A 24193-nucleotide genomic window follows, 5' to 3' on the forward strand; every position below is an offset into this window, starting at 1 on the left:
TTTTTGGTGGTGGAATATGGACACTGGTGAAGGGACAGGTGTTTAAGCATTGCATAACTGAGACATAAGCCTGAGAACTTTGTAACTTTCTACATGGTGATTCAATAAAATGAATAATTAAAAAAAAATACTTGCCTTTATGCCGGGAACCAATGCCTGGGAATAGCCAGAAACCCATGCCTGGGAACGGCCAGAAACCTATGCCTGGGAACCAATATGTCACTACAAACTGACCTGTAACTAGGAACAACCACTTCTTGGGAAAGGTTGCAGAACAATGCCCAGGGAAACTGCCACCAGGGCCCACATCCAAATGAAATGTTAATTTTGTTTAACATTTGCATTCTTTGCTATTCCCCCATTCTGCCCACTTCCTCATATAATCAATTATAAAAGACTAGCTTAGGAGAAATAAAGTTGGAGCTTGCTCCCATTCTTATGTCTGTCTGTCTGTCTCTTTCTTCTTGTGTCTGTCTCCATTTCACCCTCGCACCCTCTCCGGGCTACCCACGTTGAACAAGTCCCGCGGGACAAGATACCTTTAAATCAGAATACTTACCATTAAATCAAGTAATGAGTGATTGTGCAAGTTGTTATGGTTAGATGATGGTATTTGGGTCATACAGGTCCTCATTCATAGTTGCTTCAACACCGTTCATTCACAATAATGAGAAATGAAGCTCCTGGGTTTAGCTACATTTGTATATCCTGTACAATATGCTCATGAGTTTAGCTAGTGCCCATAGTGGGGTGCGCCTTTCTGAATATTTAAGTGTGCTTGTACTGTTACAATTTTTTAATGAGCACAAAAGTTTTGTTGTTTCATATGTATTGCTTGTATCACTTGTCAACCCATTATTAATCGATTTGTTCGAGTGGGCACCAGTAATGTCTCCATTCATCCCTGTCATGTGCTAGTATAGCCCAATGGCGTCTGCTCACTCCAGGAGCACAAAGAGCCTCAAACAGTTCATTTAGGGTCTTGACAAAGAAGTCTGACCATCTCGTAGGTGGGTGGCCACACTGTCTTTTGATGTCCCATGGAATCAGTCCACAACAGCTCTAGTCCAGCCATCGTCACTAAATCCCATTACATGTCTGATCCATCTGATTTTCAACACCTTGGCAAATGAAAGTGTCCCTGATTCTCATTGTCGATGGAGGTTGGGACTCTAGATTCCTTCTCTCACTTGAGTGAAATGTGATACTCCAAGCATAGCTCTTTCGATTCCTCTTTGGATACCCGAATAGCGTTTTCATCCTGTTTTCATAGGGCCCAGGTTTCTGAGGCATATGTTAGTTCAAGGAGAATGGTGGAGTCAAAAAGATATACCCAGAGCCAGAAGTTCTTCATCCTCTTAACCACTTCTTCCACGCTCTTGAAGGCATTCCACGCTGCTCTCTTTCTTCTGCACAGTTCAGATGCCAGGTCATTTGTTATATTGAGTTCTTGAGTTAGGTACACATAACTGCTGCATTTGGAGGGAAAACGGAACATCAGGAACTAGTCCGTTTCTCATGAACATTGTCTTTGTATGATTCAGCCGAAGTTCAACCTTTCCACATTCACTGTCGAAGTCAGCCAGCATTTGTGCTGCTTGGTGACAAAATATTTTGTCCTAATGCTCTTGAAAGGACTGGAGTGATAGCACAGCAGGTAGGGTGTTTGCCTTGCATGCGGCCATCCCGGGTTCAATTCCTTCTTCCCTCTCGGAGAGCTTGGCAATCTACCAAGAGTATCCCACCCGCATGGCAGAGCCTGGCAAACTACACGTGGTGTATTCAATATGCCAAAAACAGTAACAACAAGTCTCACGATGGAGACATTACTGGTGCCCGCTCAAGCAAATTGATGAACACTGGGATGACAGTGCTACAGTGCTACAGGGAAGCACAATTTCTAGTTTTTTGAGGAATATCCATATTTTTGTTTTCTGGAAAGGCTTGAGAATTGACGTTCCAACCAGCAGTGAATAAGATTCCCTTTCTCTCTGCATCCACACCAGCACTGCTTTTTGTTTTTTTATTTTTTGATGTGTGCCAGTCTGTGACATGTAAATACACTGATTTTTTTTGAAGTAACTTTGGCGAATAGAATGAGATTTCTTTAGGAGTGCAGTTTGATACCTCTTAATATTTGTCTGCCATGCAAAGAATCAATATCCCTGCACCACCTCCACCCTTTCAACTCCTTCTCCACACTTTCTGATAAACTCAGTTCTGCAGAGGAGAATTTTTTTTTGAGGAGAAACATTTTTTATAAGGTCAAAATTTCAATTACATTTTGTCTCTTACATGTTTTTCTCCATTAAAATTTGGCTTAACATGTAAGCAATTATTAGAGCTCAATTGCATAATTAAAAAAAGAGTAATGGGGGCTGGAGCATTAGCACAGCAGGTAGGGCGTCTGCCTTGCATGAGGTCGACCTGGGTTCAATTCCCAGCATCCCATATGGGGTTCTGAGCCCTGCCAGGGGTAATTTCTGAGTGCAAAGCCAGGAGTAACCCCAGGGTATTGCCAGGTATGACCTAGAAAGCAAAAAAAAAAAAAAAAAAGGTAATAGATGTGTGAATAAAACTTCAAGTTTTAGAACTTAGTTTAGAATGACCTGGTTTGTGTGCGTGTGTGTGTGTGTGTGTGTGTGTGTGTGTGTGTGAGAGAGAGAGAGAGAGAGAGAGAGAGAGAGAGAGAGAGAGAGAGTGAGCGCACTTTATTATTTTTTTATGTTTGTTTTTTGGACCACACCTAGCTGTGCTTAGGAGTTACTCCTGGCTCTGAGCTCAGGGATTACTCCTAGAGGAGGAAATCTGATGACTATGGGATTCTGAGGATCGAATCCACATTGGCTGCATGCCAGGCAAGTGCCCTGCCAGCTAAACTATTGCTGTGGCCCAAATTTTTATGGTGAAATACTTTCTCCTAGCGCTACTCCTTCACATGAACAAGTTACTATTTGTGTGGAAGGAAGTCTGATTCCTGTGAAGAAAAGCCTGGTTTCTGTTCCTGCTTTTGCTCATCGCCCTATCACTCTGTCACCCTGTCGGGGTAAGCCTGATTCCTGTTGCCACTTTTATTCTTCTCACTATCAGCCAACCATATCTGTGTATTCTATCACTTTGTCATGTGTAACTTTGCCTGCCTGCTGTCCCATCTGTATATTCCGAGGGCAGACGACCATTTTCCAGCTTGTATCAGCCCTGGATAAATGTAACCTGAACCTTAGGGCTGGGGGCTCAGCTTTTGGACGACTCTGCTGGGTCAGCACTGGTGCTAAATATAGTCAGTTCTTTCCTCTGAATGTGTGTCTTTGTCTCTTCCCTTTGTCAAGTTATACCACAATATCTCAAGTCCCATTAGGGAGAAAATTGAAACAAATATCCTATTCCATTCCTGTATAATAAGGGCTGGAGCAATAGCACAGAGGGTAGGGCATTCGCCTTGCACACTGCTGACCTGGGTTCGATTCCTCCGCCCCTCTCAGAGAGCCCTGGCAAGCTACCCGTAGTGTATTTGGCATATCCAATATGCCAAAAACAGTAACAAATCTCACAATGGAATGGTGCCTGCTCGAGCAAATCTATGAGCAAAGGGATGACAGTGACAGTGATTCTTGTATAATATGAAATTCCTATAAAGTATCTGTCACGATGGAAGTAAGGACAATTTAGGTAATTGAATGGCTCCTTTGCCTACCTAAAAGGTATCACTGTATCACTATATCATTGTCATCCCATTGATCATTGATTTGCTCGAGCGGGCACCAGTAATGTCTCCATTCGTCCTAGCCTGAGATTTTAGCAGCCTCTCTTTACTCATTCTTCCCAGCGGTGCCCCATTGAAGGCTCTTTAAGGGTAAGGGGAATGAGGCCAATCATTGTTACTGTATTTGGCATATCAAATATGCCACCAAGAACTTGCCAGGCTCTGCCATGAGGGCAGGATGCTCTCAGTACCTTGCCAGGTTCTCTGAGAGGGAGAACTAGGCTATAAGAGATAACGAGGGAGCTTTGTTTTATAGTCTGTGGATCTTGGCCATTGATAGGATTACAGAGCACTGGGGGCAGTTTGTGGGTGTGGCTGCCAAGCTACTGGAAAATGGGGGATCTGGGTGGAGGTGGGGTGGGCTGAGTTTCCCTCCCCACCCCAAACAGAGCCCCAGCAGCCGAAGACCTCCGGAACCCAGCAACAGCCATGCTCAAAGCCACTCTCTACACATTCGGACGAGCTTCTTGCATGAAGGAATTGGCAGAGGAACCCAGGTGTACAAGGACCCAGGGCTGAGATCTCCAAGGCTACCTAAAAGGTAGCCAGTCAAAATACATATAACAGAATATATATTTTGGAGTGTGATAAATAGTAAGATATAAAAGCGAGCCCAGAGCCAGATTATCTCCTTTTTCACACATTACCTGTGCCCAGACCAGCTACTGGGCAGGACATCAGCAGTTCTTGCCAACTCGGCCCTGGCTGAGAACTTAGAAGCAGAGGGCTACAAAACGTTTGAATATGAAGAAAGTCACTTGCCACATGCCATTTACTATCATTTTGCTGTTTTTGTGTGTAAGATATTTTAAATTAAAAAGTTTAATCTTAGAAGCAATTTGGGGTGTCCTACTTGCTGTGTGTGGTCTGCTGATGGTCATGTCTGGAAAAGTACAAGTGTATTTTGGAGGCCCCTTTTTGTTCAATCAGGAGCAGAGAATAATAAAAGGAGGAAGCTTCATGTTTCATGGCTCCTATAACCAGTGATTTCTGGTAGTGATCCTAAGGGTAGTAAAAGTGAGGTGATTAAATTCTCTACAATCCCATTTAAAGCAGCACTTTCCTAAAGGGAAGAATCCTTATTTAGCATTCTACAATCAACTCTAATAAACTGCCCAACTGGGTAGCATCATGTGTGCTCAGGGCAGAAACATCAGGAGCAAGTAACCTCCAGGTCATGTCTTGTCTTCCATTATCATCCTGTTCTTTGAAAATTTACCTGGAACTCTGCCACTGACTTTTCATTAGAGGTTTGAATTCTTCCTCTTGTTTCTACTATCTTACTTGGACTCTGACTTTAATATACTGATAAGAAACTCTTATAAATCTTACACTCTCAAGAGAACACATGTGTGAAAAACAAGTCATCTTAAAAATTATGATCTTGGGTCAGACAGAGAGTTCAGAGTTCAGGCACTTACCTTGGAGAAGTCCTCAGGGAGTGGCCTCAAAGCTATGGGATCCAGAAGGAAGCTGCTGGCATCTCCCCCCCACCAAGAGAAGAGGTTCTCCACTGAGTGGTTGGAGCTAGTGGTGGAGTTGAGACATGTTGAGTCAAACCCCTCCAAGAGCCAGTTGCACTACAGGTTGCCAGCACTGACATAGCTTTGCCTTATTATTATCAGTCCATGTGGTTTAGGTCAAAGGCTTTAGACTCTGTCTCAGCTCTCTGGCCAACTGCTCTGGCCTTGGGGACATCCCTCAGCATGAAATGGTTTTATTTATGGGTCCTTGAATATTGTAAGAAAGAAATAAGCTATAGTTCATTGTATACTTTAAGTAGGGGGTTTGAGGTCCCTCCCCAATGTCCAGGTCTCTCTCTCTCTCTCTTTACCCCTAAATGAGGTCACTCATGCTGTTCAGGTCCCAAGGATGATTTTTTTTCTAATGTCTTTGGGGGGTGATGAATTTTTTTTTTTTGCTTTTTTGGGTCACACCCAGCGATGCACAGGGGTTACTCCTGGCTCTGCACTCAGGAATTACCACCTGGCAGTGCTCAGAGGACCATATGGGATGCTGGGAATCGAACCCGGGTCGGCCGTGTGCAAGGCAAACGCCCTACCCACTGTGCTATTTCTCCAGCCCCTGGGGGGTGATGAATTTTTTAAATTTTATTTTCATAACATTGTTGACATTAATTGATTTCATTCAATATTTCAAAATCAATCCCACTACCACTACACCTTCCCACTACCATTATTTCAAACTTTCCCACCACCATTCAAGCCTGCCTGCCAGGGGCTGATGCTAGATAATTTATTTTCTATTGATTATTGTGAATATCATGAGAGGTCACTTCTGGAACTCTAAAATTCTAGATGGTTGTTGCCTGGAATCTTAGTCCCTGAACCTGTGTACTTGGGATTTTCTTCTGGAAGCTCGTGGCCACTGGGGTTTCATCTGGGCTGGGCAGAGAGGGTGCACCCTCTCCATCTGAGATGCCCCGGTGAAATTGGCTTGGCATGAGGTCTGGAGAGATTTTGGGGAGCTGCTGTCTTCCGGGATTCACTGCTGTGTCTCTGGATCAAGGCCATTGATATGCTGAGATGGCGCCCAGAGCCAAGGATGATTTCCTGACCGTTGTATGCCTTTCCTTTGGGTCTGAGTACTGTGTCCCCTTGCTGCTCTGTAGTCTGTTGCTTGACCTCCCAAGGGCCATATTCCAGTGGCTCTGTCTCCTCAGTATTTCTTGTTCTCTGGTTATGTGCATCAAGGAGGGAAAATGCTGCCTTCCTGCGATCAACTCTGACATGGTAAGAGGTCAGAGAGAAGCTGCCAAGCCTATGCCATGGGGTCAGAGAGAAAGTAGCCGGATGTAGCCAGTCCATACATATTTCAGCTGATCACCTTTGGGGAGGGTGAGATTTCAAAGGACTGATTAAATGAACTAGACGACCTGATGTCCCTTCCCTGCACCTCCACCAACTGTGAAGTGGTTAAGTCTACACCTTGCACTCATGGCTTAGCTCTGACCCTATGAAAGATGTCCCATGTACAAAAAGATAAAACTTGTTATCAATTCTGGGTCCCGTCAGTTTCACAGTTCTGAGAAGAATTGAAATTAACCTCATACAAGTTCCCCTATTCTATTAGCTGACAGCAGAGAAATCCTAGCCAAACAAACCCCCAAAGACAGCTTCCTCACTTAGTTACCATTACTGACCAAACCCCTAACATGAAACCTCAAACTCATGACATTCCTAAAATAATACTTCCTCAAAAAAAAAAAAGGAAAACAAACAGACCCTCTAAAATGATACAAGCCAGACAGTCTGTCTTTGGAAGTTCTCTGTTATGTCCATTTCTAAACAGTTATATTCTTTAAAAACCTTTACAGCTCTCACTAAAATGTTTTGCTAACGGTTAATTCTTTAGCCAATCTTGCCCCAAATGTCCCTTGGGGAGTAGGCCTGTGGAACTCAGGTAGGAAGCCCTGAACTTCCTCCACTCGATGTTTCTTGCTATCCTTGTTTAGGGTCACAGTGGCCTCCTCTTTGATTCAGCTCCACTAGATCAGTGTAGCCTGAAGTCCCACTAGGGACTTAACATAGATAGTGTGAACCAAAACCGAACACAGACCCCCTTGAGGAGTACATCACTGACATCATGTTCTGCAGGCAGCTTGAGGGTCAACCCAGTGGTGCTCAATGTGACGTCTCAGTTTCCCATTGAGAACTTGCTGTCCTGCCTGGGATGCCCACAAGCCACCCTGGCCCGGCAGGATCAAAGCAGCAGGAGCTGGGCGATGTTCCATGATGGTTAGCACTGTGTGCAGTTCTGCTTCCAGACAGCTGTCCACAGTTACTAGCAAAAATCTCCATTTTGAGATTAAGGGATGTCACAGTTACAAAACTTCACTAGTGAATAGAGTCAGGTACAAACCAGGATGCAGGGAAACAGTATGGGAACTACTAAGAGATGCAAGCCGTACCTCGCTCAGGGATTCACAATGGGACTGTGAGCCATTGGGCTTGCCCCTTCTCCCAGATGCTAACTCTGAAAACTGGGAGTAAGATGCATGTAACCTGTGAATGATAAGTAGACAGTCTCCAATGGGTGGGGGACTTAGATCCAAAATTAGCACTCTAACACTGTCCTGCTGTTGTTCATCGATTTCTCTGAGTGGACACCAGTAACGTCTCTATTGTGAGACTTGTTGTTACTGTTTTTGACATATCAAGTATGCCACGGTAGCTCGCCAGGCTCTACCGTGCAGGTGGGATACTCTCAGTAGCTTGCTGGGCTCTTCGAGAGACAGAGGAATTGAACCTAGGTCAGCCACATGCAAGGCAAATGCCCTACCCACTGTGCTATCACTCCAGCCCAGATCGGGGATATAGCTCAATGGTAGAGCATTTGACTGCAAATCCAAAATAAGGTATGTAATTGGCCAAAGATCTTTCACTATATGGAGTAAAGATTCACTTGCCTCTTGTTTGAAAGTTTCCCATTTCACTAAAACTACTTAGGCTTCAATTGCCAAGACTGCTAGATTGGGACTGGGTCTCCTCCACCCAGACCCCCCATTTTCCAGTAGCTTAGCAGTCACACCCACAAGCTGCCCTCTGTGCCATGTAATCCCACCAATGGCCAATGTCCAGAGACTATAAAATAACACTTTCGGAAGAGAGTGACGCAGTCTCTTGCCCCTGTGCCTGGCTGTCTTCACCAGGGCCCCTCGGAAAGGAGCAGGTTGAGTTTCCCTCCCCACTCCAAGCAGAGCCCAGGCAGACGAAGATCTCCAGAACCCAGCCACAGCCCTGCTCAAAGCCCCTCTCCACACCGGCAGAGGAACCCAGGTGTGCGGGATCCAGGACTGAGATCTCCAAGCCTGCTCGCATAGTAACTCGGTCTCCTCTACCCAGAGCCTCCCATTTTCCAGTAGCTTGGCAGTCACACCTACAAACTGCCCCCTGTGCCATGTCATCCCATCAACGACCAAGATCCAGAGACTATAAAACAATGCTCCTGGAAGCCTGCATCAACATTAGTGGCCGAGCAACCTCTTATAGCCTAATTCTCCCTCTAAGAGAAACTGGCAAGGTACCGAGAGCATCCTGCCTGCACGCAGAGCCTGGCAAGCTCTCTGTGGCATATTATAGACTCAAAAAAGTTTTCTGTAATATAAATCTTACTTGAAAGTTTGTATTTTAAAAAATTGTTTGATTTCTGTTTTTTCTTCATAAGTTTTGGAGCAGATGATTCTACTAGTGAATTCTACTGAGTACAAGTATATCAAAATAATTGATTCTTAAGAAATTGATGTTTGTATGGGAAAACATTTCAGATTTCATTGTATGAGTCCAGTATCATCATTGTGTCCTCAAAACTATTGGAAGACTTCACACAAAAGAAAACTATAGGGGCTGGAGTGATAGCACAGCGGGTAGGGCGTTTGCCTTGCACGCGGCCAACCCGGGTTCGAATCCCAGCATCCCATATGGTCCCCTGAGCACCCCCAGGGGTAATTCCTGAGTGCAGAGCCAGGAGTAACCCCTGTGCATCGCCAGGTGTGACCCAAAAAGCAAAAAAAAAAAAGAAAACTATAGACCTATCCTTATATAACTATAGATATAAAGCTTCTCAAAAATAAACTATCAGCAGGCTGAAGACAGGAACATATAAAGTGGTTTGTATACAGAGGGAAAAGATATTGTTAAAAGGTGATTTGCTTTTAAAACATTTTTACAACATATAAATTAAATAGTAAATAGCATTAAGAATCTAAAAAAATGAAAAATGGTTTTTACACCATGATCAATTAGGATTTATCACAAGAATCTAAGGTTGTTTAACACATAAAATTTGCATAATTATATAAAATATATTATAAAATTTACATCACATAGATAGAATAAGAAACTAAAATTACATGATCATTTCAATAGAATTAAAGAAAGTATTTATGAAAAGTCAACCACCTTTCATATTAAACACACTCAAGTGGAAAAAGGAAATAATTTTAAGTGATAGAAGAGTTCTATAAAACACACAATAAGTAGTTCTATAAAATAATTACTTATTCTTTTTATGAATAAAATAAAACCGTCTGCTTTTTCTTGCAACTTCTATTCAATTTTATAGATGTTCCAACCAAGCCAAATAAAAGAGTAGAAGAAATAAAGGACATCAAAATTGAAGTAGAAGAATATAACTATTGGCAGATGACATGATCTTACTTGTAGAAAATCCTAAAAAAGACACTATTAATGTACTAATAAATCATTAGCACTAATAAATAAATGAATTTAGTAAGACTTCATGTTAAAAGATCAATATACAAAAATAAATTTTACTTCTATGGTTATGAACAATGTTAAAATAATATCATTCCATATACAATGGCATCAAAATAATTACATATTTTGAACTGATTTTAACAAAAGAACTTCTGGTGTATAGTGCAAGCTAGAAAACATTACCAAAAGATAGAAGGATTAGTATATAGAAATATATCTCTTGCTTATGGGTGAAAAAGTATAATAATAAAAAGATGACAGTAATTTCCAAATTGTTCAATTGACAATTCCCATAGATACTCCAACTGCTTTATCCTTTTGCAGAAATTGGAGTATCTGTGGGAATTGATAATTTGACTCTAAACTTTGTATGGAAATACAAACAAGCATTTGTATGGAAATAAGCATCCCAGAAACTTATCATAACACTATTATAAACAAGAGTATGCGGTAGTGACATGAATTGAGTACTAAAATAGCCATTATATATTTGGCCAATACATTTTTATTAGTAATTGTGGTGAAATTTGTGTCCACAAACAAAATATCGCCCCCTTTCTTATGCCATATATAGAAGTTAATTAAAACACATAATGAAACAAATTGTAAGAGCTAAAACAAATGAATCCTTATTAAAAATATAGGAATAATTTTTAAATGATCTTAGGCAATGCATTTCTAGTTGGGACACCAAAATTACAAGTGAAAAAATATATAAATTTGACCTCATGAAAATTAAAAACTGTTGTGCTTCAGAGAATAGCATTAAGAAAATTAAAAGACAGCATTCACAATTAGAGAAAACAATGACATATTATATACATGACTAGGGAGTGAGTCTAGAATATGTAAAAAACCCCAAACATTACAAATCAACAATGAAAGACAACAAAACACAACAAAACTTTGGGAGAAAAATTGAATTGGCAGTTCTCCAGTGAAGATATCCAAATGACCAAGAAATAGATAAAAGGATGCTTCATGTCATTAGGAAAATAAAATATGGCACCAATATGCCATTTCTTATCCAATAAGATCATACATATATCATAATGACATTATCTATATGGTTATTATATATGACAATATACAACAGCCATTTAATATCCAATAAGATAACTAAAATAAAATATCCTTATAGTAATAACTTTGGGGGGAAGCTAGAGCTCTAGTACAGGGGTCAACCTGGGTTTGATCCCTGGCACCCCATGTAATCCCCAGCATCGCCAAGAGTCATAGCTGAGCAGAGTCAAGAGTAATCCCTGAGCACTGTTGGGTGTGGTTCAAGCCTCAAACCCTAGTAATAACAATTTGATAAGAGATGAAGGTCTACTCCTAAGTATTAAGTAAAATGAAAGCATAGTCTCAGAAAAACTAATATCTCAATGTTCTTAGCAGCATTCTATATACTAGATTCCAAACTAAAACCACCCAGTATTCTAGCTAATAAAAGAATGAACAGAATGTGGTATAACTCTATATAAAAACACAATTTGGCTATGAACATGAATGCAGATGTCTTTTCTGAAGAGTATTTTGGCCCTTGGGGTAGGTGCTAAGGAGTGGAAATGCGAGGTCATATGGAAGCCAATTCCTAGTTTTTTGAGAAATGTCAAACCATCTTCCAAAAAGACAGGACAAGTTGACATTCTTTTTTGGTTGTTTGTTTTTGTTCTACACCAACGAGTGCTCAGAGCTTATTCCTGACTCTGTGCTTGAGAATCACTCCTGGAGGCTTAGGGAACCAAATGGGGTGCCAGGAATTGAGCCCAACTGATATTTTGCAACAAACGAGGGTCTCTCTTTCTCCCCAGTCCACCCCAATACTGGTTGTTTTTGTTCTTTGTAATGTGTGTCAATCTTAGTGATGTGAGATTGGAATCCCATTGTTTGATTTGCATTTTCCTGATGATAGGTGCTGTATACATTTTGGTATTTGTATATCTTCTTTGAGAAAGTTTCTTTTCATCTTCTCCCCCAAATTTTGTTGGGGTTTGTTGTAGTTTTTTTCTTTTATTAAGTTCTGTAATGGTTTATATGCCTTGACTATCAACCATTTATTTAATGAGTGGTGGCAAATATTTTTTCGCTTTCTGTTGGGTGCCTTTTTTTAACGAACATCATTTCTTTTGAGGTGCAGAAACCCCTAAGTTTGATATAGTTTCACTTGCTTATCTTTGCTTCTGTTTGCTGCCTATGAATCATTGAATCATTGAAGATATCTGTAAAATCAATGTCATGAAGTGTTTTACCTGTTTTTCCTCAATGTAATCAATTAATTCAGGTCTGATATCAAGGTATTCAATCCATTTTGCTTTGAATTTTGTTCATGGTGTAGAACGTGGGCTTTAATATATTTTATTGCATTTGGACTGGAACAATAGCACAGTGAGTAGGGCATTTGCCTTGCATACAGCTGGCCTGGGTTCGATTCCTCCGCCACTCTCGGAGAGCCCAGCAAGCTACTGAGAGTATTTCGCCCACACAGCAGATCCTAGCAAGCTACCCATGGAGTATCGACATGCCAAAAACAGTAACAACAAGTCTCATAATAGAGACGTTACTAGTGCCCGCTCGAGCAAATCAACGAGCAACAGGATGTCAGTGATACAGTGATAACTCACCAGTTTTCTCAACTTCATTTGGTGAAGAGAATTTCCTTGCTCCACTTCATACTTTTTGTTCCTTTATGAAGACTGTCCATAATACCTTAATATCTATCTTTAAATTCTCTATTATATTCCACTGGTCTGAAAGTCTAATCTTATTCCAGCACCACACTGTTTTGATTAGCACAGCTTTATGTTGTGGTTTGGGATTAGGGAAAAATAAGGCTCTCATCTTTTTCACCTTTAGAATTTAATATAGTATTGAAGGTCCTTACCATGAGCAATTAGGTAATAAGGTCATCCAGATCAGGAGAGACAAAAGTTAGACTCACTATTTGCAGACATAATACTTTCACCTAGAAAATCCTAAGAACCTCTCAAATAAAAATCCTAGAAGCAATAGACTAATACAATAAATTGGTAGGCTACAAAATCAATGTGGAGATATTTGTATAAATAATAAAAAAGAAGAGAAGGAAATTTTTTAAAATCCCATTCAAAATTGTTCCTCAGAAAATCAAGTACCTGGGAAAAACTGAACAAAAGAGGAGAAAGACTTATACAATAAAAGGTAAAAAGCACTATTAAAAGAGGACAAGAAGAAATGAAAACATATCCCTGTTCATGTATTTGGAAGAATATTATCAAAATGATAATCTTACCCAAAGTACTCTAAATATTATTCAATGTAGTCTCTATAAAAATACCCAGAATACTTTTGAAGATATCGATCTATGTTATGCATTTATTTTGGGGTTTCGAACCATGCCCAGCAGTGCTCAGAGCTTACTCCTGGGCTCAGGGATCACTCCTGGCATATGGGGACGATATGTGGTGCTGGGGATCAAAACCAAAATGATCCTAAGTATACTTGTTGGTGTTGAGAAAACAAGAGCAAGTTGTGATACAGTGTAGTATATCCGTAGGCAGAAATTTCACGTTCAGAGACCTGGGCCTTTCCACAGGGGAGCAACGGGTCAACACCGAATAGTCTTCTTGTGGCTACTTCCCTGGACTCCATTCAGCCCATCTGCATTCTGTTCAGACAGAGTTCAGAGCTGATAACATTTCACTTCCTCTAGTTACAATTACATTACCTTTATTTTTCTTTGAGATTATATTTTGAGATGCATTTGGGGCTCTATGATATATGCTCACCCACATTATTTACATGAATTGTACATCATTTCTAAGTTCTTCAGGGTGAGCTAGAATATATAGCTGACTCTCATTATTTGCCTATTTTTAATTTTCACGGGAGAAAAATGTCATATTCAGATATCTAACTCTGCCCCAGCGGTCTGAGACTTGAAAGCACAGATGTTTTATTTTACATATCAGAACATCTACATGCAATTATTCTACTCCAGTCACAAGAAGATGATAATAAAAGAAAGGTAGATGGGACAAGAATGCACACTTCATCAACTTTGCCTGATTTTTATTTTCTATTTTAATTATTTTGGTTTTGGGGCCACTCTTGGTTACATCAAGTACTCTTGGCAATACTCAGGGCTTACTCCTGGCTCTGTACTAAGGAACCACTCCAAGAGGTGCTCAGGGGACCATTTGCAGTGTTCTTAGAAAAACAGAAGCAAAGTGAGAGAGCTCCTTGGCCTGTTGGCAACAACAAAACAGCAATTAAGGAGATAATTTTGTGCAGAGTTCAGGCTGAGAATGTAAACCAGAAACCAGAGGTCATGTCTAATAGACTAATACTCTGCCAGGCAATATGGCAGAATAGCATCTGAAAACACAAAATGTGAGTTCAAGTCCTTTATCCCTTTTTAGCTTCATGGTAGTTATACTCCTTGTTGCTTAAAAATAAGTCTCTCACTTCACTACCCAGTCATCATGATTCGCAACTCAGTGAAGATATTATGTGTTGGTGAACATCTCTTCATTCCTAACACCAGGGAAAATTTCCCATTTGGTCTTCAGTTATGATTCTTAACTTTCCTTTATGCTACTTTCCATGACTGGGTTTCTTCATCTAGTATCTTGCTTTCACCACTTTCCTTCCTTGAACTCTTTATTTTTCCCCAACCTGCTTTTCTGGGTCCTTGATTTGCCTGGGGAAACGGAACATTTCCTTTTGCCAAGTTGGATACCTTCTCAACTCATTCGGCTTTGAATTGCTGGGCTGAACCACAAGGAAATGGTATGCTAAGTCTCAGCAACTTTCTTCTTGGGATTTCCTAGAAGAATATTTCCAAAGACTCAAGTCATGATTTTGCATAGGGAGGGGAGGGAACTCTTCCAAGTGGTCTTACGGCATTCCCTATAATTTTTGAAGCCAAGAATGTTCGCTTCAGTACTTGCAGCTTGGTCCAGGTTGGCTACATGCAAGGCAAATGCCCAACTCCTATACTCTCTATAGTTTATACTTCCTGAATTTTAGTGTATAGAGACTATGGGACCTTTAATTTCTATATGCAATTTTAAAAATAATTTAAATGCTTCTTTGGTTTTTATTGAAAATCAACTATCGCACTTCAGATATCACTAGTTAAGAGAATACAAACAAAATTTCTTGCAAAAAGATATTAAAACTATCAGGTGACATATTTTGTTATTACTTTGATGTAATTTGATAACATTATGTAGGAAAAAATATACAGATTCCAAATAGCTGAATTAAATTGTTTTAATGATTTATAAAATTGCATGAATAAATAATCAGAGTAAAGCCTTTTAAAAAACATTGATATAAAGTGATTGCTTTTTTGGTAGCTGCATGTTCTAATTCTTTAATTTATTCTGTAATAAATTTGTTATATGGCACCAAAATGTTCAGTTATTCTTCCAAAGATTAATATTGTTAAGATTTGGGAGACACTATAGAATGATTGATTTGGATACTTACTGGGACATTTTGGTTTCATCTCAGACATCTTTATTTATAATCACTCTTTATATGAAATCTGAGCATAGACATCAAAAGTTAAAATGTTTTGATAGAATCTTCTTCATGACATCTCAAGACTATCTCTTGAAATAATAAAAATTGTCATTTGTTTATTATCATTGAAATATAAAATTAAGAAAAATTATCAATGAAGGCAAAATAAACCATTTCATTCACTCTTTATCTTCCTCTTGCTCTTTGAGAAAGGAACTAGTTTTAAAAAGCTTAAGAGTTACCTAGAAAACTATTTTCTAGGGAAATCTGTACTCTCTTATTTTGGCTACTTAATTTCTCTCTGTAGTTAGAAATCATAATGGCTGCCTTAACTTTTAAGAAATAAACAAGTCAAAGAATATCAACAAATTTTGTAAACCTTCAAGTCGAAGAAGTACATAGAAATGTAGGGATGCAAGACTGCTCTAGGTACCTAGGCTTGGTCCCCATTCCTGTGACCATTGCAGTCACATAGATTTCTTTGTTTCAGCTTCTTTCTGCAAATGCGATGGTTCTGATCGATTTATAAGGAATCTCCTTTCTAGACTTTTCCCTCATTTCTGGACTCCATCATCACTTTCCATGTACAGAATTACCCCTCTCCCAATTCCTTGGCATTTATCAATATTACCTTCTGGATTTTTAAAGATCAGCAATATCTATCTGATTTCAAACACTATGAACTTTTCATCACCAAAACAATAATTATTCCCTATAATAAGAAACATTTAAACAGCAAATATTATGGAGTAAAAGTCATCTTCAGCATTTCCTAAGGTTCTTCACGCTAATATTTAAAAGTATTTGTTTTACTTTATGAAGCCTAGTTCTTGAAGGGACATAGTAAACAAAAATAATCATACTTATAAATTGTTAAAGGTACTTTCTAATTAAGAAGAAATATGCAGAGACTGAAGATATAGCTGGATTTAATTCAGGCTTTGCATGCAGGGGGCCTGGGCTAGATCCATAACACTGCCTGGTCCCCTGAAAGCTGCTTGGAGAGACTCACATGCACACAGGTGGGAGGGGCCCTTGAGCACCTCCACATATGGTCCCCAAACAAACAAACAAACAAACAAACAAAAAACGCAAAACAAAAAGCAGAAATGTAAACGACATTATTTCATAATGGAAATTTAAATCTGCCTAAAAATGTTAGGTAATTTCATCATGTAAATAAAAAAATATGCAAAGAATTATTGTCTATTTGAACAAAACATCGACTAAACTAGCAGTTATGTGAGAAGAGAATTCATGTCAGTTTATGAGAAACAAGGTAAGAGTGTGTATGGCCAGGTGCAGAAATTCAGGCAAACTTGGCTTTCAGATTCTACTCTCAAGATATTTGGGCAAAACTAGGTTGAACTGTGTACATATTTTAGTTTAGACCTTATAAAATTCTCAGCTTGACTGGAGGTAACTACCAAAAAAAATAAAGAAATATTAAAATGTTTTTAATGTATACAAATGCCACAGGCAGTATTTCCACACCTATTTTATTTGATAGTTTCCAATGGGTGAAGGAGATGTCAATATCAAGTAGTGGTTTATCAGCAATTATATTTAAAAGTATTTGAAAATTATTTCTAAGAAGTAGATTCTCTTTTTCAGATCCAGATATTTGCTCTTGTTGACACATAGCCTGACTAAATCCTCTCTGTAAAAAGTAAATCATCTTTTTATGATAATATCTGGTCATAATCATTGTTTACATAAAAAGATTTAAATAAGTTTTAGCAAAGTCAATTAAGAAAAACATTTGTATATTTAGTTTTGGACATAAGCAAAACAGTAGGTTCTCAAATATTCTTTTTTAGTTGAGTATCAGTTCATTCACCTTGTTTCGTTATAAAGTTGATGAGATTTAAAAAATCCTAGCCAATGCCGAAGAAAATTATATTATCCAAGGCTCTCATTTCTCATTGTCATTTTGCTTAAAATTACAGTTCCTAAGAACATATCTTAAGTACTTACTGTAGAGAGAATTTGTGTAAGAACTGTGTGTGTTAATATGTGCAGATGCATCACACACAAATGCATACAAAAGACACAAAACCAAAACATTCTTCTTTGCCTCATTCTGATTTCTTTCTCAAGTGAATAGTGTCAATAATTCTCAGATGATTAACAGAAGATTCCCCCACCAAAGTCTGCTTGGGAAAGTGTCTATTAACACAATTGTTTCTCATCCAATAATTTCTAAAGTATTTACAAATTCCTTATATTCAGCAATGATGGCATAATGAAGGCAGGTTCAGGGGAAGAGAATGCCTATGTGAAGTACAAAAACTACTGGTTAAAAATCACATTACATCAAAAATATTTTTCAAGGATATTTTCCATTTACCTGATAGTTTTTCCATTAAAAATTATAAAACATTTAAAAAGATAAAACAGAACATTCAAGTAATCTCTTTTTTAGCTTCATCCGTTTAGCAAAAATCAAGGAGTTGGACTAGATTATTTTCTCTTAACTCTAACATTCTGGTTTTAGTCAATGTAAGATGTTAAAATGTGTCCTACTGTCTCATTCAAATGGTTATTGAACAAGCAATTTATCATTGTGAAGCCTTACAATATAACCCTTTTAATTTTTAGATAACAAAGACAAGGCCTAAGGAACTAACATAACTACCCAACAGGACCAGTCCACTGGGGTATCCATAAGTGTCACTACTTCCAAACTTCCCTAATCATCAAATATTTTGTTTCACTAAGGTCTCCAGACTGCCAATCCCTATTACTAAAAATTATAGTCTAGTACCTATTGGGTCAATTCAGGAATTTCACATGTTAAAAGAGATCCTTAAGACTTTGACTTGTAGATACAGCTTCATATCAGACTATGTAAGATACACTGATTAACTGAACAGATATGATGCCCAGTTCTCAGTTTTTCCCATAATTCCAGATATACATGGCAATATCTTCCTCAAAGGGTCCAATTTCTGCCACAAGCTACCACCTGCAAAATAATGAGTGTGATGACCCAAGTCTAGATTCCTTTCTCTCATAGTCTTCCTATGTGAAAAGAAGAGTTGTAGAAAACTCAAGAATTAAAACAGTGGATTTTGAGCCCTTCATATCATCTGCATCAAATCTAGATTCTAGTCATTTAATTCAGCACAACTCCTGACACCTTTCCTAGTTGTAAAGTATGAAGCTGTCCATTACTGAGCAACAGTACTGAGCCTTTTAAGGCAGTCCGGAATTTAAACATTGTTTGTCTTATCTCAAGTCATGGTCTATAAGGAAGTGAAATTACCTAAATAATTAGAATATATGATAAGAATTTCTCCTTTAATATTTTTTTGCCATAAGAATGTTTAGTCTTTCTGATGGTAATATAGAACCTTAGATAGAAATACCATCCAACAATATAGTTGTTTCTATATAAAGACAATGGAAAGCAAAATTTCCTTTTCCTTGTTAAATTCCAAGTACCCCAACATTCACATTTTTGTCAATTTTCAATAGTTTTTATGTTTTCACTGCATGCAAACTGCAACCAAAATATGTTTTCAGACCTTACTCATGGATGCCAAAGTTTAGTTTAAGGCTTTTTAATGCAGCACACTATGAGAAATATGTTAGAATTCAGCTCTCAAGGAATTATCGTTCCTGATCCTCTGTGTTAAATAAAAAAGTGAATCAGTCTTTTTTCTCCTAATTGTAAGGAAAGGGTTAGAAGTTGGAAAAAATTAAATGACTTTCCATTAAATATGTCTGACGCAAAATAAAGTAGTTTAAGTACAAACTTACTACAATTTTAACAACAAAACATTCAATATAATTGGATTTCTTTTTGCATTCCTTGATATTTAAGGAATGTTTGTTACTAACGTCAATAAAGTAAAAACATTATTTAGTCACATCTGTAAGGCAGTCACACAATTCTGGTTGAGGATAAGTATATAATTAAAGCCATAATGGACTACCAAATGACATATAAAATGTTCCAGGAACATTTGATCTTTGCTTTAGAAAGCTTATCTGTTAAAATTATTCAATATTAATTGGTTAAAGGAGTGAATAAAGACATCAATGGTTTTAGTTTAACCTTAATGGGTTAAGAAACTATGAGTTGTATATGGAAATACATAATATTAGCTATGTGTATAATTCCTATTTTTCAATGTAGTTGGGATCAAGGAAGTGGTGAGTTAATATGTGTACCTCAATGCTTTAAACGGATACCTGTTAAAAGGTATACAAAATATAAACAGTACTGTATATTTTCAAAATTTTTAAATACACACAAAGAATATAAGGTATACATGTTATAATTTCAATGTCAATACTAGCACATAGGTTTTTCTTATCGAACTAAATACATACTAAGATGCTTTCTATCTCAATACATGCACTTAAGATACATAGCCATGCACATAACCTTGCTTTCTGCCTTTAGCAAGAAAGTTATAATATACAATATAGTACACTGTTTCAATTAAATCATATTGTCAAATTAATGAAGATGGCATCAAAAATTCTGATCTAAGAAATTAAAAAAAAGAGAAAAATAGTAATTCCAGAGATTAAAAACACTGAAGACTGATGGGAAGTTAAGATTTCAATTGTCCCAGTGATCTTGAAAGATAAAGTACTTGTTGTAAACACTCAGAAGGCTCTTTTTGGCAATTAGGACTTTTGTAATCTTTGCAATCCAGACTAGAGACTCAGACCATCGAAGCTTCAGGTTGCAGAGAAATTGTGTAACTGTGGGCTGTTCTCCGCAAGGCAGGGGGTGCTGATGGAGATCTAGATGCCCATCTGGAAGGGAGACGACGATTAGCTGGTCTAGCAGGTCGGGAAAACCCTTTTCCATGTAAGGATTTCACAATCATGGAGTCCTATGAACAAAGGAAGACATTCAGTTCACTATGCAAGCACCAAAATTGGACTTAGTAAATGATGGAACCTAACATTAATGTATAATCATATTTTTAAGCAAGAAAAGCATCTAAGACTAAAAGTTTATGTATTTGTCTAATATCTGTGATTTTAGTTGCAATCAATGAAATTTGTTTACATGAACTATGATATTTGATAATCTTATAAAGACTTTTACACAAAATTTTAATATAACTGGCAATTTTAATGCATTATCTTTTTTTTGAGAGCATATGATTGTTTCTGGACTCAAGTGTTCATGTTAGATAATCCTGATTTGATATTACAAAGCTACAGACATACCTTAGAATGATTTTAGGATATTTTTGGTGTTATGTTGAAAATACAAAAGATATTGACCTCATTTACATTATACTTTTAGAGGTCACAAACAAAAAGTAAAACAAAACTATCAAATGATTAATCTGATGTTTTCTTAAGAACTTTAGAAATTTAATATAGTGACACTATATTAAGATAGATTTGAGATAATGACACTAAGAACTACTATCACTATTAAATTCTTCAAAGTTATTATTAACATAATACTTTATTCCAATTGCTGCAGGATTGCTATCTACATTAAGCATTTTTGGAGGGTTAACATTCTTATCTGTCTCTTTCCTCTTAGTTCTCTTGTTTTTCTTTTTATATTAAATGATAAAAATGGAATTAAAATTTAAAAGCCATCATAATACATTGCATACTTATTTTTACTCTTATTTTTATTGACTTTTTAAGTAAAGTTGTGCTCTTTCATCTGAGACAGGCAATGTGGTTGGACTCCAATTCTATGACAGTAACCTATGATTTCTGTCTCTTTGCACTCTCATATTTTATATTTTCTCCTTGGGAGTAAATTAGGTAACTATTCCTAATAATCAATAGTAGAAGACTCCTTTCAAATCTCAATTAATGTTAGAGGCTGAGAATGAGGTTCACCTGTTGAGCTCAGTCGTGCATGTGTGAGGCCCTGAGGTCAATCCCATCACTATCAAAAAACAAAGAAGCAAACAAACCCCAGTCAATACAAAAAATAGTAAACAGAAAACAGTGTTTATTGTTAGACATTGAAAATTAAGCTGGTCATCTTATACATGTTTCTACTTCCATCTCAAGCAACACTTACAAGTATTTGTGAGCACACCTTAAAACAGATAACTGCCAAAGTATCATCATTAACTATACTTTGTCGAGAGGCAAGTAAATTTTCTAGTGATATGAATGAAGACACATTTTATAAGGTTTAATAAACCACACAGAAACATTTCTATACTAGTAGACAGCCTGAATAATTAAAAATTGCAGCACACAAGCATTGCAGTATACAAAACTAAGAATTTTTTAAACACTAGCAAATTATTATGCTAAGTAACCTTACAAGTTCTGTCTGTAAATTATGGTTAAAAAGGGATTTATAAATAGTTCTTTATTGTACTTTTCTTTTCCTTTCTGTTTTCTTTTAGCAGTAATGGTGGTTGAACCAGGGTGTCACACATGCACGGCAAAAGTCTGCTGATAGCTCATTATAAGTATCAATCTAGTCAGCTTGTTTTTTTTTCTCCCATCACTTATAAAGGTTAAGGTGTTTTACAAATAGACTGAAAAAAGAGGGAAACCACTTAAGTAAACAACCATCTTAGAGATAATTTCAATGCTAAGAATTGTACAAATACAAATAAATTTTTGTTATAACTTCATTTTTATTCCAATTCCTACCTTTTATCTCCATGAGTGAAATAATATTTTAGGAACTTTTAAAGAATTAATTTATTTAAATTTTTATTCCCTTCCCCCAATTCATTATTATTTTAAAGACTAGATAAAGATAGAATTTAATTTCACTAAAAATTGAAGCAAGATTATAGATATTTCTTTCCATTTTTGAAAGCACTAAGAATTAGGCAGCAATTTTAATAATGACTTTATTCAGAGTTATATGACTAATCCACTGATAATGAATCAAATACATAGAATGACTGAACCCATTACAACTAGTAAATTAATATTGAAGACAATTTAAAATATTATTTCCCATATATTTCTTAAAATATAAGTACTTAAAATAATAAAATCATAAATCAACGAATACATAGGTACTCATTTAAATAACTTTTCAAGAAAATTACATTTAATCTACTGAAACTCTTAACCCCATTTATTACATTTATTGTGTTGCATTTTAGAATTTAAAAATTTAAGGCTTTTTTTTAATTTAAGGCTCTTAATACCTGTACTTCAAAAAGTTTATTTTGAGTTGCAATTCTAAAGTTAATATTTATTCACAAAGAGTCAATAAGCTAAGTAGAAGCCAAAACAGGTGTCAACATTCTATTTACTGGGCAATTACTGAACTCTTGAGCCACAGTTAATTATGGAGGCACTTTAACCAAAATATGTTAATTACTTTCTTACCTCTGTATTTTTTTTCCAATCTACTCCTTGCATCACTTGTTGTGGCCCACACATGACAGGTGTTTTTTGCTGAAGGTCTTGCTCTAGTTGGGGCATTTCTAAATGCTGACTTGATGTGGCCCCACCAAAGACATCATAATTACATTTGGTCCAATTATCCTGTGAGCATTTAGAATTATGCATTGCAGATCCTGTTGATGTCTTATAGGTTTTCAGAAGCTTTTCCACAACACCGTAATTTGACCTGGGGTCAGCAGATCTTGGTCGACCAGACAAATTACTTGGTCGCCAGTCATGCTCATGGAGCATATTCCGATAACTGCTAGAATTTAAGTGTTCCTGCACTTGTCTGACTAGTCCTGTTGTAGACTTTCTGGTGAGATTATGAGGCACATTATCCCTGGACACAGGCATGTGGGCACAGGTCTTCAAAATATCAGACACAATGTTATTTTCTGATTTGTGACCTGTGTGGGTAATCAAGGTATTACAAGGCTTAAGATCATCAGATGACTTGGAGTAGCTTTGATTTTGCTCCACTGCACGGCGATTTCTATCTGTTCTAAACACAGTTCTGTTAAATTCATCAGTCTTTGCTGCCAGCTTTTCATTCTTTGTAGTCCTTTCAAAGCCACAACTGAAATTTCTACGGGGGTCACTGTTCTGTATCACTGAAGAACTGTAGTCATTGTTTATGTGAAGATCAGGATGAAATTTAACAGGGTGGTCTGAGATCACTTTTTCATATTTTAGCTTACTGGGAGCAGAGCAAGTTTTCTGAAACCATGATGCAGGATTATTTTTTGAAACCATCTCAAAGTCACATGACCACATGCTAAGTCCAACATTTTCATTATATAGAGGTTTGTTATCTGTTTTGGTTTCTGGTGCTAAAGAGAACGTGGTGCAATTTTTCAAAGTCCTCCCTTCATTTAGGCATACAGGCATTTTATTGTGACCCAAAGGAATATGAGGACTGCAATTCCAGTCACTTTGACTCTCATGGGATAACCAGCTGTTGTAGTCTAAATTTTCTTTCAAACTTTCACGGATTTGGTCAGAATATGAACTGGGAAAATTTCGAGAAGTGCTTCTTGGAGGAGGAAGAGGTGGAACTTCATTTCTTTGCAGAGCAGTTATATCAGTTCCACATATTTTCATAGGATTGCTTTGGAGCGCATCAGTATAGCATAGATTCTTTCTATTTTGCTGTTTTTCCTTTTCTGAGTTGACTGAAAGAAAGCACTGGTTATTTTTACTCATGACATCTCCATCAGGCACATTAATTTTTGGATTTTCCTGAAGAAAAGAATCTGACTTCATCCTATACATGACAAAACACAACATATAAGCAATAATTTTCTTTTTT

The 24193-nt window shown here is 37.4% G+C and overlaps 1 protein-coding gene across 1 annotated transcript in view; it reads right to left on the reverse strand.

Annotated features, from left to right (window-relative positions):
- Positions 1-10484: 10484 nt before the first annotated feature.
- Positions 10485-24193, reverse strand: part of KIAA0408 (KIAA0408 ortholog) — a 45699-nt gene continuing 31990 nt past the window's right edge. The window contains exons 5-6 of the mRNA XM_004613973.2: positions 22825-24148; positions 10485-20369 (exon numbers count right to left, since the gene is read on the reverse strand). Of these exons, the coding sequence (XP_004614030.2) occupies positions 20196-20369; positions 22825-24148 (1498 nt within the window). The 3' untranslated portion in view covers positions 10485-20195. The remainder of the gene's footprint in view (positions 20370-22824; positions 24149-24193) is intronic.

Source organism: Sorex araneus, chromosome 4 (genome assembly GCF_027595985.1).
Source record: "Sorex araneus isolate mSorAra2 chromosome 4, mSorAra2.pri, whole genome shotgun sequence".
In the NCBI taxonomy this organism is placed as follows: Eukaryota; Metazoa; Chordata; class Mammalia; order Eulipotyphla; family Soricidae; genus Sorex; species Sorex araneus.